This window comes from Pipistrellus kuhlii, unplaced genomic scaffold (genome assembly GCF_014108245.1).
Source record: "Pipistrellus kuhlii isolate mPipKuh1 unplaced genomic scaffold, mPipKuh1.p scaffold_m20_p_15, whole genome shotgun sequence".
Lineage (NCBI taxonomy): Eukaryota > Metazoa > Chordata > Mammalia > Chiroptera > Vespertilionidae > Pipistrellus > Pipistrellus kuhlii.
In genome coordinates this window covers 10,761,097-10,780,147 of record NW_023425460.1, presented here as the reverse complement: position 1 = coordinate 10,780,147, position 19,051 = coordinate 10,761,097, and the positions used below count along the sequence as shown (strand labels likewise).

Sequence of the window (19,051 nt, the reverse complement as noted above, 5' to 3'; positions counted from 1 at the left end):
CCCCTCAGGCCCCCGCACCCCCCAGGCCCCCGCACCCCCCAGACCCTGGCCTTGCTCTGCCCCAGCATGGAACCGCCAGCCTGCAGTGCTGCCTGACCCTCGCCTGGGGAGGCGTGACATTGTCCTGCAGGTGGGGAGAGAAGCAGGTCCCGTCATGTTGCATGTGGCGTGTGGTCGCCGAGGGTCAGACCTAAAAATAACGAGTGCATTCGTCAGGGTTAGATTTGGCTTCGAGGAATAGGAAAATCCAGATGACAGTGGTTTACACAAGATGGAAGTTTATATCTGTGTCATTTCCAAGCCCAGAGCTCGTGGTCCCTGGACGCCTCAGGGAACTCGATCTTCGCCATTCCTAGGCTGTGGCCTCACGTGCTCGGTCGCCACATCTGGGCTCCAGGCGGCGGGATGGAGGGAGGGAGGGAAGGGAAGGAAGGATTCTGGAACTTGCCTCGTGACAAACAACCCATATGTCCCATTAGCCAGATTGGTCACAAGGCCCCTGGGAGCTGCAAGGGAGAGGGGAGTGTGGTCTTGGCTTTGGGCAGCACCTGCCCCTCATTGGGGTAATACAGAGGGCAGGGAGGGAGGGAGGGGGGTGAAGGCATCATGGGATTTTTTTTTTTTTAAATCTGTATCATTATATATTGATCTAATTCGTTCCTTTTCATTCCTTTTTTTATTTCTATCACTTAAATATATACCAGTCTACTTTAGTCATTCTTCTTTTGATGGACATTTAAGGTTCGTGGGCTTTTTATTTTATTTTATATTTCATTGACTTTTACAGAGAGGAAGGGAGAGAGAGAGTTAGAAACATCGATGAGAGAGAAACATCCATCAACTGCCTCCCGCACGCCTCCCACTGGGGATGTGCTCGTAACCAAGGTACATGCCCTTGACCGGAATCGAACCCGGGACCTTTCAGTCCGCAGGCCGACGCTCTACTGAGCCAAACTGGTTTCGGCAATCCGTGGGCTTTTTGATCAAACCCGAGCAGTGGGGCCAGCCCTTCAGGGGCCGCGGGGCCTCATCCAGGAAGGCTGCCCAGGTGGGAGGTCAGTCTTGTCTTGGGACCAGAAAGCCACATGCCCCAGGCCAGCAACGGGAGCAGAGGGCTTCTGAGAGGTTAGGAGTCAGCCCAGGGGCCATGGTCAGAATCAGGGCGGCGGGGTCAGAGCAGGTGGCCTGTGTCTGGGCTGCTGGGTCTGAGGGAGAAGCAAGCTCACTCCCAGGGCAGTGGCCCAGAGGCTGGGGGCCCGGAAGGCTTGTTGAATGAAGAAGGGTAGGCGCTGTGACACAAAAGGACAGGATGCCTCCGGAGAAGGGTGGGACTCCCGGAGGCTGGGGGAGGGCCCAGGAGGACCATAGGGGGCCCTCCAGGAACGTGGACTCTTGATCTTAAGTCCTGGTGGCTGATCAGGGTGAAAAAGCACCAAACTGCAAGGCTCAAGCCACGTACACACGTGACCCTTTTGGCCCAAGGCTTACCGACCTCTTCCCTCCAGATGAGACGCGTTCTCTGGCTCCAGCGGGGAGAGCCAGGGAAAATGAGCTGCTCCTAAGACAGCTTAGATTAAGATAATTTTTTGTTGTTGTTGTTAAAAACTGTTTTTGGCCCCAGCATTTTATGTAGAAAGCTTTCAGGCCTGCAGAGACGTTGAAAAGCGGAGCACAGCGAGCGCACGTCCGTCCTCACCAGTTGCTAAATTTACTCCGTTTGTGTTTCTCTCTCTCCGCCGTCTGAAGACGACAGACGTCAAGATGTTTCACCTCTAAACACTTCGGCCTCTGTCTCCTACCAACGAGAACATTCTCCTCGTGTCCACAGTCCTCATCACACTCGAGGAAGTCAACTTGTTTATCCCACGCACAGTTCACATTCAGATATCCCCACTTGTCCTCACAATGTTCACTCTAGCCCCCCTCCCCCATCCCAGGCCCCATATGGACAGAGTGTTCTGCCTGGCAGGCTGCCCCCATGGGAGCTCCAGAGGTGGGGGGCTCCGCCGGCCAGGAGGCCGGCCACCAGGTGCTAGAAAGGGCCCTTTTCCTTCCCAAGGGTCCTGAACTCCACAGCCTCCAGCCCACGTGGGACGGGTCTTTGCTGGCCTCAGAGCCGGCAGGAGCCCCTTCTCTGCCTCCACCGGTCAGGAGAGCTAAGAGGGAGGCCTGTTCACCCTGACCAAGGGCGGTGCTGGCCTCTCCTGCAGCTCCTGCCAGCTCAGGGGTCCATCTGCCCTGTGCCCCCCTCCCCCTCCCCCCAATTGCTGCGGCTCCTCAGCTGGCCGTCCGCCACTCTGCTCATCTTCGTCTTTCCCGGGCGAAGATGAGCAGAGTGACACATCCCTGCCAGAACTCAGGCCTTCAAAGGCCGAGGCCCAAGCTCAAGGCCACCCCCACCTCCCATCATGGCAGCCCCCCTGCTGAACACTTGGCAGTATTCCCAAACATTCCTCCACCTTCTGTTTTTAACTCGTAGACTTTTAGTTTAGAAAAAAATAAGACATTTCAGAAACATGTAATTTTAGTAGGTGAAGGGCTCCTGCAATCCCAGACCCCAGATGGCTTTACTTTATTCCTTATATGTTTATTATTTTTTTAAATGTATTTTGTTGTTGTTGACAGTATTACAGACATCCCTCGTTTTCCTCCTCCTTGCCATCCTCCACCCAGGCCCGGCCCCAGGCCTTCTCCACACTGTTGTCTGTGTTCATGGGTTATGCATGTATGGATGTATGTAAGCAAAGAGAGTCCTAACTGCGTGTGACCAGAGCAGGGCAGCTGCTGTGGCTCAGCCCCACTCTGTCCTGCTGTTTGCCTGGGATGGCAGCCCAGGGACAGCCCACTGGCCCCTCCTGAGACCACTTCTTTTGTAGGCGGTGTCTGGGCGAGGCCCTGGCCTGGCCAGGGCAGTTCAGATCTGGTATCAGCCCGCCATTGCAGGAAGGGGCTGTGGGCAGGGGCAGGAGGGAAGTAAAGGAAGGTTTTGGCCAGGACTGATCTGAAGGGCAGGGATGTGTCTGGTTCTCGCTGTGTTGTCGGGCTGGGTGGGTATTGCTTTACACACACACTGCCTTATTTCATTCTCACACAGTCGGGTTAGGGAGGCACACTCATGGTCCCCAGGTAATTGTTGGGGACACTGAGGCTCAGAGAGGGTAAGCCATCTGCTCAAAGTCACACCACTGACAGGTGGTGGAAATGGGAACCAGCCAGTGCCCAGCCCAGGTCCTTACCCCACAGAGTCGAAGTGACAGTGCACCCAGTCAGGTCAAGGGCGTTGGAGAGCCGCTCACACCCCTGGCTTCTGTGAGTGCCCACTTTTCTGTCTGTTAGATGGGGATGCCAGCCTTGCCCTCATGGTTTCCTCATGCCTTGAACAGATAGTTCAGTGTTTTGTGCTTAAATATATTTCTATTCATTTCAGAGAGGAAAGGAGAGGGAGAGATAGGAACATCAAGGATGAGAATCACTGATTGGTGGCCTCCTGCCTCCTACACGCCCCCTACTGGAAATGGAGCCTGCAACCCGGGCATGGGAATCGAACTGTGACTTTCTGGTTCAAAGGTTGACACTCAACTACTGAGCCATGCCCCCCAGGTACAATAGTTAAGCTCTTACCCACAGCAGGTGGTGGGCTCAATGCTGAGGACCACAAGCTGACCTAAGGGTGCTCTTAGGGACCATGGAGGTCTTGAGACTCAGCAATACTGTTTAGTAGAAATGAAATGTGAGCCATAGGTGTCATTTTATTTTATTTAAAAAAATATATTTTTATTGATTTCAGAGGGGAAGGGAGAGGGAGAGAGAGATAGACATAAATGATGAGAGAAAAATCATTGCCCGGCTGCCTCCTGCACACCTCCTATTGGGTATCGAGCCTGCAACCCAGGCATGTGCCCTTGACGGAAATCGAACCTGGAAACCTTTCAGTCCGTAGGCCAAAGCTCTATTCACTGAGCCACACTGGCTAGGGCTGAACATCTTGAAATATGCTTATTTGGCATTCAGATGTTACCTTCACATCTTTGCCCATTTTAAAATTATGATACTTTTTTTACCTTGCTATTGAGTTATAAGAGTTGGCCCCTCCTTTTTTGGTCAGGACTCAATGAGAGTGATTCTTCTTGGGGAAACAAGTCACCTGCCTGCCATGGATTCCATCTGGCCGTTTCTTTCTGGAGGGACTGACAGCTCTGCGTTTTCCCAGAGGCAGGAGGATAGAGTGGATGTGGGTGGGACTTGCTTAAATGCCATTGTACTGTAGCTACGGCCCAGAGGAGTCTGTGGCTTCTTTGCTGGTCAACAAGGGTGAAATGGGAGTCCGGAGTTCCTGTTCCTACAACGGGAACCTTGCGTCTCTCTGCTTTGCTAGGTCTGGGGTGTTCCGGCAGAGGGTGGAGTGGTGAGGGTTCCTCTGGACCCTGAGTGGGGGCTGTGCCGATCCCAGGGGGGAGGGAGAGGGTGGGGTGCGCTTGCTGCCAGGATCAGCGTGAAGAGGCAAGAAGGCAAACTGATGAGGAGTGGTTGTCATCTGAAAGTGGACACAAGGCCTCAGCCTCACGGGGCTGTTGGGGGCCATAGGATGGAAAGCTCCCTGGGTGGTTCCTGGTGCTTAGTAGGCGCTTTGAAATGTTAATAAGTAGAAGCCAAGAAAAGGTGGAGGAGGGCCTGTGCTTGGTGGGTAATATTCTTTCCTTAAAGTAGAAGCTCCTCTTTTTTTTTTTTTTTTTTTTTTTTTGCCAAGAGCTTAACAATCTGGTAGAAGTTCATGGACCTTTTTTCCCCCCCAGAATATTTGTATTTATTGATTTTATTATTTTTTTAAAATACATTTTCATCGATTTCAGGGAGGAAGGGAGAGGGAGAGAGATATAGAGACATCAGTGATGAGAGAGAATCATTGATCGGCTGCCTCCTGCACGCTCCACACTGGGGATTGAGTGCACAGCTCTTCTGCCTGGGAACTGAACCGAGTCTTCTTGGTTCATAGGTTGATGCCCAACCACTGAGCCATGCCAGCTGGGCTTCTCAGAATATTTCGAAATGCACAAAATAAAATACATGGGCATATAAAGGAGGAGGTACATTTTATTGAGAGAGAGCTACCAAAAATATTACAAAACAAATTGGTGAGCTAGTAAGACGTCCTTGGTTATTCCTGCATTGATAAGATAATCCATCAGGTGAAGTGAGGTTTAATTTTGCTTTTTGAAGACACACCAGTGACAAGCTCTAGTTGCTCAGCTTCGAGGGGGACTTTAAGCTGGCGCATGGCATTGGCCAGCACATGCCCAGCAGGAAGGACCCCAGGCGACGGTGATGGTTTTGATGGTCCCCAAATGCTGGGAACCCCTCTTTGCAAATGGAACAGCAGCTTCCCTGTGGCTGGCTTCGTAAGGTGAGTAGGCGTCTCTCCCGGGTCACCAGAATTCTCCACGCTTTCTGGGTTAAAGTCAGCTGTGGGAGCCTGGGATCCCACTGAGGGGGGCCCAAGACTATTCGGCGCAATGACCCCAAGTGGGTCTGTGGGCAGGGAACCCAGGCCTGATAATTACTGTCTGTTGAAAGGAATGATGAGTGCAAGCCACGTTCCGGACACCTGCACACTGAGGTGGGGTGTGAACCGCTTGTGAGCCTCTGGTGATCACGCCCTGGATCTGAGATGCGACGGGCCGCTTTCCTGTGCTTGAAGGAAAGGCTTGCTTTTCGTTGGAAGTTAGGAGAGTAAAGGCAGACTTGTTTGAAAACTATCCAGACTCATGAGACTCATTAGTCTGGTCTCATCCAAATCCACCTTCCCCATCCTCCCCCCAGGAGAGGTCTGAGCACGAGGGACCCTGACTCTCCCCTTGCTGACCACTGGCCTGGGCGTGGACAGCCGTGTTGGGACCACTAGGACTGCCCATCTTAGGAGCCAGACCCATTTGAAACGGGCAAGGGCTTTCTGACCATCCCACCCTTACTGTCTCTTTATGGCTGGGGACACGGAGGCCCAGAGCGTGGATGGTTGCCCAAGGCCCTGCAGGCTTTGGCCAGTGGGTGGAGGCCCCTGTGTTGGCCAGGCTAACTCAGGGCGAGGTCGAGTGAGGTTTCAAGGGAGAGTTTCAGAGCGAGAAGGCTGGAGATCCCAGGGTTTCACCCTCCTCTGAACATTTTGGAGGCAGATCAGCTTTCAGAGGATCCTGTTCTTCCCCCACCCCGGCGGACTGCAGCTGTGCACATCTGTATCGGCTCCTGGCTGCCTTCATGGGGCGCTGCTGGCTGGGGCCCATCATTGCCTGTGGAGCTGGTGAGAGAGGAGGCTGGCCGGTGCTGGAGTTGGCAGGAGGCGAGGGGGAGGAGGGATGGGAGCAGGGCCTGGCTTGGCCTGGCAGCCGTAGCCAGCTGTTGCTGCTGTTGGTCATGCCCTCCTTGGGGACAGCCGCCTGTGTTCCTGGAGGAGGCTGTTCCCCTCCGTGGCTCCTTGGCCCAGACTGCTGAGAGGGGTCTGGGAAAGTTTGGTGAACCGCAGGCAAAGGGGAGAACTGGAGAGAGGTTTCCGGCTCTGCTGTCGGCTGGCTGGGGGTCCCCTGTGGAGCTAGCTCCTCACTCTCTCTGAGCCGCCTGTGTTTCTATTTAAAAACAGAGACTCATTCCCTCCATGTTTGATGAGAGAGAGAGAGAGAGAGAGAGAGAGAGAGAGAGAGAGAGAGAGAGAGAGAGAGAGAGAGGAGTTGGACTGGGTGTGGAGAGTTATGATGGGCTCATATAAACACCAGGTGTGTGTGTTCACAAAGCTGTCAGGCAGCTGCTGGGAGTTTTCAAGTGTGACAGGCTGGGCAGGGACCCCGTTTCAAGCTGCAGAGGGAGAGAACCAGGTGGTGGTTTGGGAAGGTTCCGGGAGGGACAGCATGAGGCTGGTCACTCTGTGTAGGTGGTTCTGGGGAGGGGAGCGTGAGCACATCCCTGGGGGAGGCTTGGGGAGCACCCGCCTCGGGACCAGGAACTTTGACTCAGGGTCTGGGGGAGAGGGCACAGTGAGTGCAGCCTCAGACTGGGCTGCTGAGCCCCTCTTCTGTCTGCTCCCTGGGTGCTGTGCTGGTGGTGAGGGCTGAGGCTGGGGCTGGGGCAGGCTGGGGAATGTGGGTGACTGGAGCAGATTGTCCCCACTGACGTGGAGCAGCTCATGCCCAGCTGAAGGCAGAGGGGAGGTGTGTTCTGCAGGGTGGACCCATGTCAGGGTGCAGGTGGGGTTGGGTGGGCATGGCAGGTGGGTCCCTTCTCCTGATCTGGGGCCATTAATGCCACGAGGGGCCAACAGCTCTCAGAAAGTTCTGCCTCCCATGTCTGGAACCTGGAATAAATCCTCCCCACAGCTTCTTGCAGCTCCTAACAGGGCTCCCAGGCGATCCCCAGCCATTCTCTTACTTGTTAAATAAGCTTTAACTTTATTACCCAGTTTAGAGGAGAACAATCAAGAAAATGCAGAAAAGCAAAAAGGAGAAAGTGCCGAGGCCGGTTTGGCTCAGTGAATAGAGTGTCGGCTTGGGGACTGAAGGGACCCGGGTTCGATTCCAGTCAAGGGCATGTACCTTGGTTGCGGGCATATCCCCAGTGGGGGGTGTGCAAGAGGCAGCTGATCGATGACTCTCTCTCATCGATGTTTCTAGTTCTCTATCTCTCTCCCTTCCTCTCTGTACAAAATCAATAAAAAATATATATATATTTTTTTTTAAAAAGGAGAAAGTAAAAAGTCATCTGTAATCTCTTCACTTGGTGATAACTCACATCCGCATCTTGGTGTGTGTCCTTCCAGATTTGCCTCCTGATACACTTCCGTGGTTTAAATTAGGGTTGCAGCTTGAGCTTGCAGCCTGCTCCTTCCATTCCTGTCTGCGAGACGTCTTTCCATATCAGGCAATATGAAATGGCCATTTAACATTGAACCTTAGAGATGTCCTATGATTTATTCAACAAATCCCCTGTTGTTGGCCGGAGGTTGTTGCCAGCGTTTTGTTATATAAGCTACAGTGCCCTTGGAGCATGCATCCACCTTGTGTTTCATGCATCCTAGGGCTTCCCTGGGAGAGAGCTCTCCACGCAGATGCCTCATGTGGGTCAGAAGCTCTGTCTGTTGATGTTGGGTTGGGAATGATGGTGTTGAGGCTGGGGTTGGTGATACTGAGGCTGAGGTTGGTGATACTGAGGTTGAGGTTGGAGATGTTGGTGACATTGAGGTTGGGATTGATAATGTGGATGATGGGGTTCATGATGTTGATGTGGATGATATTGACGTCGAATTGAGGGGTGTGGTGCCTTCATTGGACCCTTGATCTACTGAGAGCTCACCTCATCTGGTCTTTGCTGGTATTGTTTTGTGACATTCATGGCTAGAATGCCTTTTTGGACCCTGTGCCCATCCAGATCCTTTACATCCAAGCCTGACTTCCCTCAGCATGTGCCCCTGTTTCTCCCTCAGGTCTCCTACTTGCCCTACTCTGGAAGGCCTGGCCTCCCTGTGGCCTGGTCCAGCCACCTAGAGCCCTCATACCCCACCTGGTATGGGAGATGAACCCCTTCCTCTCTTATTTTCGCCAGAGGAGTGTGCAGTCTGATGGGTCAGGGGATTCATCTTAATCTCTCTCTATGTCCACCCCCCCCAAAGCCCCAGCAGTGGGCTGGGCGCATGGCGGACACTCAGTGGCATGTGGCAGGCCGCACACCTGCCCTCCATCTCCAGCCACAGGGCGAGCTGGCCCCCTCTGGGCCTCAGAGTGTGCTCTGTGCTTGTGGTGGAGGTGAGGGTGGGCTAGGTCTCTTCCTGCCCTGTCTCTCCCCAGTCCTCCCTGACCACCCCCTCTCCCCCCACAGGTCTTGGGTCTGAGATTGCCGGCTGACTATGGGTACAACGGCCAGCACCGCCCAGCAGACGGTCTCAGCCGGCGCCCCCTTCGAGGGCCTCCAGGGAAGCAGCGCGATGGACGGGCGGCACTCCCTCAGCGCCCACTCCTTCCAGTCCACGGGCTTGCACAACAGTAAGGCCAAGTCCATCATCCCCAACAAGGTGGCCCCCGTCGTGATCACGTGAGTGGCAGGGGGAGGGCCATCATGTCCCTGGAAGACGTGGCTCTGGGAGCTGTCGGAGGGGTGGTGGCGTATCGTACTTAATATCTAGATTAGGGGTGTCGAACTCAATCAGAGAAGGGGCCAAAATCTAAAATCCAGCCTAAATCGCGGGCCGAATGGTTTACTGAACAGTCATAAACTGTCATTGTGATGGAAACGCAGCGGAGTGCAGTGATGACAGCGCGGTGCGGGCCACATTGCAAGGCCTGGCGGGACGGATTTGGCCCGAGGGCCTTGTGTTTGACACATGTGATTTAGATGATCACACCGAGGCCCAGAGAGGTTCGGCAGTTTACCTGGAGCCACACAGTAAGCAGGTGGCAGAGTCTCTGTCGTGGGTCTCTAGCTTATGTGGCCTATAGTGCCCACAGGGCTAGGGAGTGTGGAGAGGGAGGACTGGCTGGGGGACACTCTTGAAAATAATTTTTGGCTGAACATTTTTCAAAAGAAGTTCATATCCTTAGATGCATCAAACTTAGCTATTTCCTCCCTGCCACAACCAGCAATTGTGGTTGGAAACTGCGGTTAACACCAGGCCATTAAAGGGCCTTGGGCTGGAAAAGCTGGAAGCTGTTGGTCCCCTGTCCTCATCAGGCCCTTCAGGGACTTTCCTGGAAGAGGCTGAGGGCTCGCTCTGTTGCCATATTTTGAGAGAGACTTGGGTACCCAGGGGAAGAGGATCAGGAAGGGGCCCTGAAAACCTACCTGCCCCACGGGCACAATGAGGGAGCGGCTGCTGGGCGCCCCGAGACCAGGCAGACCGAAGGGGCATCGGGCCCCTCTCCTAGGGAGTCGGAAAGCCTTGTCTTGCATTGAATCTGCCCACGGGGCTCCCCGGCCTCTGGGCCCCTCCTGGACGCAGGAAGCAGGACAGGATGATCTAGCAATGAAATATATCCCGCACAGAGCCGTTTGTCAGGGACCTAGCAGATGGGCCTTCCGTGTAAGGAAACCCGAGGGTGGGACTGATACATCTGGCCTGCTGGCTTGGGGGCCTGACCGGGGAATTGTAATCATAATAAATTACGGTGTCCGCGATGAGGGGAGGAAAGGAGATGTTACATAAGAGGGACTTGATCTATAGCCTCCCTATTGGAGATGACAAAACTGGGTCTGGGCCCTGAGGGCAGTGCTGGAGACTTGTCCAGACTTGCTCCGTGACCTTGGGCCTCTGTTTCCTTATCAGGATATGTGGGGATGACATAATATTTAACCTGCTATAAAAATCTGTGTGTGCCTCCTGACGCAGGCATGATCCCTGTACTCCTCCGATTGACAGTGTTTGAGGGGGAAGGGACCTTAGAGGTCATCCAACACAGGGGTCAGCACACTGTATCTTTCGGGCTAAATCTAGCCCAGCACCTATCGTTGTCAATAAAGTTTTATTGAAGCACTGCCATTCTCGTTCATTTGCATATTATCTGTGGATGCTTGACACGTTAGCTGCAGGGGTGATAGCTGTAACAGAGACTTTGTATGGCCCACAAAGTCTACAGTATTTACTATCTGGTCCTTGACATAAAAGGTTTGCTGACTCCTGACCTAATAACACCCTTTAGATCAGATGTGAAAACGGACTCAGATACGCAAACTGAATATCGAGGGGGTAGAGAGATTTGCCCACCATAGGCCCTGCGGTGCGATGGAGGCAGAGTGAGCAGCAGGAACCACGTCTCTTGCGTCCTCTCCTGGTGCTCCCTCCCACGCATGCCACCACCCTGCCTTTCTGAGAGGCATTTCTTTTGTAAAGAGAATCGGACACCAGATCACTTGCTTTGGGAGGCTGTGTCTTCTTCCTTGTTAGAATCAGCACACCAGCTTTTTGCATCTTGGGTTTTGTTTGAAGTGGCCCTGTGTGGAGGTAGAACCACCACTAGTAATAATTTTATTAATAAGTGCTGACTGAGCCCAAGGCACTGGGCTAAGCACTTACATTGTTTAATGCACTGATTTCTCAGAGCAGCCCCATGAAGTGGGAATCACTGGAAATGTAGCTACAGAGAGTGGGTGACTCCAAAGCGGTGGAGGTGGGTTCATGGCCCAAGCCTGTGTCCTGACCCACCTCACGGTGCTGTGGGATCACAGTGTGGAGGTTGTTCCCAGAGACAGTTTGATGGAGGGGACCATCCATGACCAAAGTAACTCCGAAGTAGAAGGCCTATTCAAGACAGAAGCTTCCCTCACTCAAGTGCAAGAGATGCCCCAGGTTGCATGATCATCCAGGCTCCTCCTCTCTTCTTGCCCTGCCATCATCAATATCTGCTTTCTGCTACCACTCCTGGATGCTAGCCAGGAGGAGGAGAGAAATGTAGAAGGCTCACACCTTCCCTTAAAGGGAATGACCCAGAAGTTGCACAAATCACTTCTCACATCCCATTGGACAGAACACAATCACATGATTGGGAGGCTGGGAAATGTAGTCTTCACATGGATGGCCCTTTCCCATTCTAGGGTTGCTGTAATTGCTCACAAAAGGGAGAGTGGATATGTGGTACAATGGGCTGTCTCTGCCACAAATGGGTAACCACTTCAGTGGGAGTGGGGTGGGCTTGTTGTGGGGTCAGGTGAGGATGGGGTGGACTTTGGCTGCGGAGGTTGCCTGACTTGGTCTCCATCTGTAACCCTGGCAGGTACAACTGCAAGGAGGAGTTCCAGATCCATGATGAGTTGCTCAAGGCCCATTACACGCTGGGCCGGCTCTCGGATGCTACCCCTGAGCACTACCTGGTGCAGGTGAGGTCAGGTCCTACTTTTTCCTCCCTCTTCCAGCTTCTCTCCGCCTCTCCTGTCCTTCTTTAGGTTCTCTCCCTAATCTCTTCTGCCTCCCCACTGGCCCCTTCTCTGTTTCATTGCCCCATTCCACCTTCCAGGATCCCATTCCCACTTCCTCTGACTTTTTTTTCCCCTGGGGCCATTTGTCCCACCCTGTGGAGCCCCTGCTCTTCTCTCCCCTTCCATCCCCTGCCTGGCCCCAGCATGCCCACACCCCCTCCATTGGAGTGCCAGGGAGACTGTAGATGAGGACAAAAGGTCCCTAGGCCCAGGACTGCTTCCCCTAGGGCAGTGGTCGGCAAACCACGGCTCCACGAGCCACATGCAGCTCTTTGGCCCCTTGAGTGTGGCTCGGCATTAGAACCACTCCCCCAGGCCGAAAACCGACTTCTGTGCATGGGCCACGAAGTTTCAATCGCACTGTTCATGCGCGCCTGTATGTGGTATTTTGTGGAAGAGCCACACTCAAGGGGCCAAAGAGCCGCATGTGGCTTGTGAGCCGCAGTTTGCTGACCACTGTCCTAGGGTGGGCATCTCCCTTCCCTTCTCTTTCGAAGTTTCCGAACTTCTCTGGCTTAGCTGTTGTTGTTGTTGTGGTTTGTGTGTGTGTGTGTGTGTGTGTGTGTGTGTGTGTTTGCCTTAAATATCCTGAAAGTAAAGTCACAAAGACAGATGACTTTTCATATACTTTGTTCACTGCTGTAGCCCCAGCCTCAGAACAGTGTAGGTCCTCAGGAAAGGGTCAACGAATGAAGGACAGAATGAAAAATCATGCCAACGGTTGGCTGAGAGAGTAGCTGAGGATTTCTGGCATCTGGGAGAACTGGTCCTCCTATCAGGGCAGGTGTGGGGCCGGGGGGTAGATGTGGTGACCTCAGGAATGAGCTCTTCTAGTCCCCCCTGTTCTCCCCGATGTCAAGTTCCCTTTCCCTCTTTTCTCTATAGTCATGCATTCATTCACTCCAGCTGGGGCGGGGAGAGACCTGGCCTCCTGCAGGGCCCGAGGAGAGGGCTAGGACAGAACAGCCTTCCTCTCGTGGATTCCTGCGGCGTCCTGTGACTCCCTATTCCGGCCTCTTCTCCAGACCCTCCTCTGCCTCCCAGGGAGCTGTGGCTCCACCCCAGAGCCCCCTGTAGTTTCCTGCTCCTGTAGTGCCTCTTCATGCTCTCCTCCCTCAAGGCCGGCTCTGATGCCAACACCTGCACAGAACCTTTTCAGATTCCCACTCAAGAGGAGCTGTGTTTTCTGTCCCCCCCTTACTCCGTGACCCCCTTCCCGGGATCACAGATGGTCACGTGTTTCGTCTGTTTTTTTCTGTGAGCCTGCAGACAACTTGAGGACCGTGTCCCCTCCCCATCTCCCTGGTCCCCCCTCCTCTACCCCTCCGGGCCTGGGACAGAGCCCTGCCTGTAGAAGATGCCCTGAGTCACCTCAGTGTCCCCCTCTGGCTCTTCCACTGCCAGGGCCGCTACTTCCTGGTGCGGGATGTTGCTGAGAAGATGGACCAGCTGGGCACCCTGCGGAGCTGTGGGGCCCCCAACTTCCGGCAAGTGCGGGGCGGGCTCCCCGTGTTTGGCATGGGCCAGCCCAGTTTCTCGGGCTTCAGGCAGGTCCTCCAGAGACTCCAGAAGGACGGGCACAAGGTAAGCATGGGCCGTTTTCAGGCAGGGGCTAGCCCCCCACGTCTGGGGAACGGGGCTCCCGGGAGAGGCAACTTCAGAGGCTTTGGAGGGTCCTGGCCACAGGAAGGGGAGGGCACTGGCGACCTGGACCAGGCCTTGAGCACCATGACAGTCTTTGTGGTCAGCATGGGTGGAAATTCTGAGCAAATGTTTACTGCATTGTCCTGTGAGGACATTGGAGCCTCGAGGTCAGAAGCCCCTATACACCCCACTCTGGGAGCCTCGGAGGAAGTGAGGAAGGTGACAGGATGACAAGAGGGCCCAGGTCATAACGAGAAAGTCACAGGATGATGATCACAGCTAACACATAGCCTCAAGTCAACCCAAAAGGGCAGGGATGTTATCCTCCCATTTTATAGAGGATAAGTGACCCAGCTCATGAGTGGTGTCTCAGGACCCAAACCCAGACATATCTGGAACTCTAAAAGCCTACTTTTTTATTTTTTGTTAATCTTCACCCAAGGATCCCATTGATTTTATAGAGAGAGTGAAAGGAGGGAGGGAGGCAGAGAGAGAGAGAAACATGCCATGGGAGAGACACATCAATTGGTTGCTTCTGAACTCGCTTGACCAGGGCTAGGAATCGAACCTGTAACCTAGGTATGTGCCCTTGATCAGGAATCAAACCCGCAACCCTTTGGTGTGTGGGCTGATGTTCTAACCACTGAACCACCGACCAGGGCTCTAAGTGGCTGTTTTTAATGACTCTTCTTGCTTGCCTGCTGTCGAGGTGGGGGTTTGTCTCCAGAACAGAGGCTGAGGGTCCACAGTGATTTCAGGCTCTTCGACATGGCGTGTCTGATTGGACTTGGGCGGGTAGAAGGGGAGTTTGTGAGTGAACCAGAGTGGGATGGGGTGTTTGTTGTGGTCAGATCCCATCTTCTCAGGTTGACTGCCGGTTCCTCAGGGTGGGGTCTCCCCACTGTCTCCCTCCGTCTGTGGGATGCACAGTGAATGAATGATTGCATTGGGGGTGAGGGCACTCATTTCTTCAACTGATGTTACCGAACACTGGATGGGTCCAGGGCTCTGTGCTAGGAGTTGCAGAGGCCAGGATGTGAGTCTGCCTGGGAGGAGCCTGTGACCTTCTTGTGTTCGTTGATGATGTTACTACAAAGGGGAATGGACATGAGGACGTTCAGAGGGAGGACTACGGACCCTGAGAGGAGGGAGGGTCGGGGGCAGGTGGCATTTGGTCTGAGCTTTGCTTCCTGGGTAGGTTCAGGTGTCAGGGCCACAGTGGGGCGCAGAGCCCTTGAAGAGGGGAATGGCCTGGCGGGGGGCAGTGGGCCGGAGTCCCTGCCCGACTGGGGTGGCTCCCGGCAGGGGTGCATCGTCTTCTGTGTGCGGGAGGAGCCCGTGCTGTTCCTGCGAGCGGAGGAGGACTTCGTGCCCTACACCCCCCGGGACAGGAAGAGCCTCCACGAGAACCTCCAGGGCGTGCGGTCCGCGGCCCAGGCGGAGAGCTTGGAGCTGGCCATCCGGAAGGAGGTGAGAGCCACTGGTGTGGGCGGGGCCCTCCCTGGTGGGCCGTGGGCAGCTGAGATGAGACCCCAGACCACAGCTCAGCGCTGCTCTCACTGGCTCATACGTGCCCGTCTTCCCGCCCTGCTTGGGCCAGGGGCTGGCCACAGGGCCGGCTCACGGGCAGCCAGAGGAAGGACCTCCTGTTCCCAGCGCTGTTCGCCCCCGCCCCTTTCCCACCTGCTTCTCTCCCCACCCGCAGCGTCCTTTTTAGAAAAAGGTCTGGTGGGGCGAAAGCATTCGGCTGGGAGCCTGAGGCTGAGTGCAGCCCCCTGAGCTCTGAGCTCTGAGCCCTGGGGTGGGTCACGTCTCTCCTGTCGGTTTCTGAGGTCCCGCTGTCCACCCTCTACAGGGTTTGTCAAGGCCTCAGAGGCTGCTGACGTACCACAGAGGTATGGGGGTCACAGTTCCCCCCAGACTTCCACAGGCAGAAGCCTCGTCCGGAGTGGCCACTGGTGGTCCCCCATCTCCCTTTCAGGCCTCCTCTCTGGTCCCAGCTGACCACATCTGGCCCTGCCCTTCCGTCTGGTGGCTTAGCTAACCCCTGCTGCCCGCCGGGCAGAGCCCTTCCCCTGACCCCCTGACCCTAGGGCATGGGCAGCTGCCCGTGGGACACGCAGGTCACAGGGAGCACCCTGGCAGGGAGCTCCCTCTGGGTGGCCTGAACATCCGTCATGGCCCTCCGGCCCCCGCTCCTCCGTGCAGATTCACGACTTTGCCCAGCTGAGCGAGAACACGTACCACGTGTACCACAACGTCGAGGACCTGCGGGGGGAGCCCCACGCGGTGGCCATCCGGGGTGAGGATGATGTGCACGTGACCGAGGGGGTGTACAAGCGGCCCTTATTCCTGCAGCCCGCCTACAGGTACCGAGGGCCAGCCCTGCAGAGGGCCCCGGGGTGCTGGGCACGCTGATCTGGGTCTGCCCTCCAGCGGTGGCCTCAGCCTCACCAGCTGCAGGTGGGGCTGGACGGAATGCAGGGGTGGGGGATGCCCGGGGTATGTGGCCTGCCTGACTGGCTACTCCCCCCTCACCTGGCAGGTACCACCGCCTGCCCCTGCCAGAGCAAGGGGCTCCCCTGGAATCCCAGTTTGATGCCTTTGTCAGTGTCCTCCGGGTAAGTGGGGTGGAGGGGTGTTGGGAGCACAGCGTTGGGGAGCAAGGAAGGGCCTGGAGAGTGGGTCTGTGCAGAGGCCCTGTCTCCATGGAGATGCTCAGGGAAGGCGTGGCCTCTGAGTTGTGGGTGGTGTTGAGTATGATGGATATGTGTGCATGTGTGTGGGGGTTGTGTGCATCTGTGTGCCTGTGTGGGTGTGTATTTGTACACACTCGGATGGCGGGGCCCAGCATGGGCCGTCTGAAGGACTGGCTTGGGCTGTGACGAGGCTGCTAACCTGCTGTGTGACCTTGGACAAATCTGCTAACTCTAGACCTCAAGTTCCTCATTTCTTTACTGGAGCCAAACATTCTCACCCTCTGGACTGTTCTGATACTTCCTGAGTCCTGTGCTGTTTCTCTCCCAACCCCTTCGGGGTCCCTTGAACCAGAACCTCACAAGGGTGTTAGTGTGGCCCTGCTCCGGAGTGGCTCTCAGTTCCAGAGCCAGTGCCCTGGTCTCCCCTTGGCTCAGGGAAGGAGGCAGAGCCTGTGCTCCCGGGGCGGGTGGAGCAGATCGGGCCTTGGGGTTTGGCAAAAGGGGCCGAGCTTCCTGTCTGTCCGCCACTTGCTGCAGACTGGGGTGGGGGTGGGGGTGGGCCTGGGTCACGACCCCTGACCCCTACCAGCTCCTCAGCCGAGGGGTGTCTGGGTCGTGCTGTGACATGATATCCACGGTCCTTCCCCAGGAGACCCCCAGCCTGCTGCTGCTCCGAGACGCCCACGGGCCTCCCCCTGCCCTCCTTTTCAGCTGCCAGACGGGTGTGGGCAGGACCAACCTGGGCATGGTCCTGGGGACCCTCGTCCTGTTTCACCAGAGTGGGACTGCCTCCAGGCCTGAGTGAGTGGTGTGGGCAGGGCCCCAGGGATGTGTCGGGGGCTCAGAGCCAGAGCTGGAAACGGCGAGCTGGGGTTCGTGTCCCGGTTGCTGTAGACTTGGCAAAGTCACTTGACTTTTCTGGGCCTCAGTTTCCCCAAGTGGGGAAAATGCCCTTTGCTCCCACCCCCCTCCCGCCCCAACTTGAAAGGAGCATTTCACGCCTGGAGCCTGCTGCCTCTCAGCGGCCACACAAACTGGAGGGTCCCAGCAGGGCCATCCTGTGCCCTGAGGATGCTCCCGCCCCTCCCTTGTCAGGGCTGCGCCTGCGAAGACCAAGCTCCTGCCCATGGAGCAGCTGCAGGTGATCCAGAGCTTCCTCCACGCGGTGCCTCAGGGCAGGAGGATGGTGGAGGAGGTGAGCAAGGGGGCCGGGCGGGGGCCGGGCAGGGAGCATCCACACCCTCACGGGCGGTGTCCCTTCCTTCCCTGGGACCCCCTGCTCTCATTCCTGGCTAATCATCCTCCTCACCTCCTTCTGTTCTGCCTGCCGCCCTCTTCTCTGGGTCCTGCACCCTCCCTGCCGCTGGCCCCTGGCCCCCGCCCTGGCCCCTGGCCCCAGGTGGACAGAGCCATCGCGGCCTGCGCTGAGCTGCACGACCTGAAGGAAGCAGTCTTAAAGCACCAGAGGAAGCTGGACCGTGTCCGGCCCGAGAGCCCGGCCCAGGTGAGGCGTGGAGCCGGAGAGCCGCCGTGTCCGGTCAACCCGCAGCCCCGTTTGTTGGGCCTGGTGGCTGGCTTCTTTCCCACGGGCCTGTCCCGGCTGCTGCTTCCCCCAGAGAAGCGCGCGGTTTGCAGAGGAAGGGGTCAGGGGGCGGGATGTGCAGGGAGGACGGAAGGAAGAGGGAAGTTTACTTTCCCTGACCAGGTCCCTCGCTGCAGGATAAACAGGATGGAGGAAGGGGCTGCCGGCGGGGCGCTGGGGCCTCTGGATTTAGATAGTACTTCCCAGGATGCTCGTGGCTCTCCCCCACATAAAACCTTGGCCTCTCTTCAGGACGGCGGGGCCGGGTCCAGCCTGCCGCCCCCGGGAGCGCGACGGCTCTCGCTGTCTCAGCAGGCCCATCCCCTCTCTGTGTGAGGGCGCAGGGCGGTGTTTGCAAACAGTGCGCGGAACGAATCTGAAGCTGCAGAGCTTTTTCCTTTTTATTTTTAAATATATTTTATTGCTTTTTTTACAGAGAGGAAGGGAGAGGGATAGAAAGTTAGGAACATTGATGAGAGAGAAACACCGATCAGCAAACTCCTGCACATCCCACACTGGGGATGTGCCCGCAACCAAGGTATATGCCCCGACCGGATTCGAACCTTGGACCTTTCAGTCCGCAGGCTGACACTCTATCCACTGAGCCACACCGGTTTCAGCTAGAGCTTTTTCCTTCTTTAACACTTTACAAACATCTTTAAAAAGCAGCATTACATGATGGAAAACCGAGAAATTAGAGAAGGGAACTCCAGTAATCCCAGCAGAGCCACTGCGAGCACATCGGACCGTATTCTCTCCTCTTTCACGTTGACCATGTTCCCGTGTAGGCGACCCCAGCAGGGGGTTCGCACCCTGCGCGTTCTGTGTGTCTTTCCGCTGCTCATCCCTGCTCGTTGTCACGGCGAGTTTTCTGGGCTGCGTAGCTTAAGCTCCTTGTATGGCTCAGCATCATTGGGCTGACAGGGTAAGAGCGTGGTGGCCCAGGGCCCGGTCCTGGCCCTGCCACACTCACCCAGGTGTGTGGGTGTGGGCTAGGGGCCACGGGTGATAGTGACCCCTGGGGCTGCTGTGGAGGGCCGGTCAGATGAGACCCATAAGGCACTTAGCGGGGACTTGACCCAGGCAGGCATTCCTGGCAGTCGCTGGCCGTGATTCATCACAGGCCCCTCCTCGCCGCACAGTTGAGTCCCTTCTCATTCCTTATCCTTGTCAGCACTGTTGTGCC

The 19,051-nt window shown here is 55.9% G+C and overlaps 1 protein-coding gene across 5 annotated transcripts in view; it reads left to right on the top strand.

The window, feature by feature from the left end:
• Positions 1-19,051, top strand: part of PALD1 (phosphatase domain containing paladin 1) — a 62,593-nt gene that overhangs the window by 25,194 nt on the left and 18,348 nt on the right. For 4 of the 5 annotated variants that reach the window (XM_036438228.2, XM_045581762.1, XM_036438227.2 and 1 more), the window contains 9 exons: positions 8,854-9,066; positions 11,739-11,841; positions 13,345-13,524; positions 14,890-15,054; positions 15,793-15,953; positions 16,130-16,205; positions 16,933-17,084; positions 17,379-17,478; positions 17,683-17,787. In XM_036438228.2, the coding sequence (XP_036294121.1) occupies positions 8,882-9,066; positions 11,739-11,841; positions 13,345-13,524; positions 14,890-15,054; positions 15,793-15,953; positions 16,130-16,205; positions 16,933-17,084; positions 17,379-17,478; positions 17,683-17,787 (1,227 nt within the window). In that variant the 5' untranslated portion in view covers positions 8,854-8,881. Of the gene's footprint in view, positions 1-5,379; positions 5,402-8,853; positions 9,067-11,738; positions 11,842-13,344; positions 13,525-14,889; positions 15,055-15,792; positions 15,954-16,129; positions 16,206-16,932; positions 17,085-17,378; positions 17,479-17,682; positions 17,788-19,051 lie in introns of those variants that run through there. The other variant, XM_036438230.2, reaches the window with a different exon arrangement.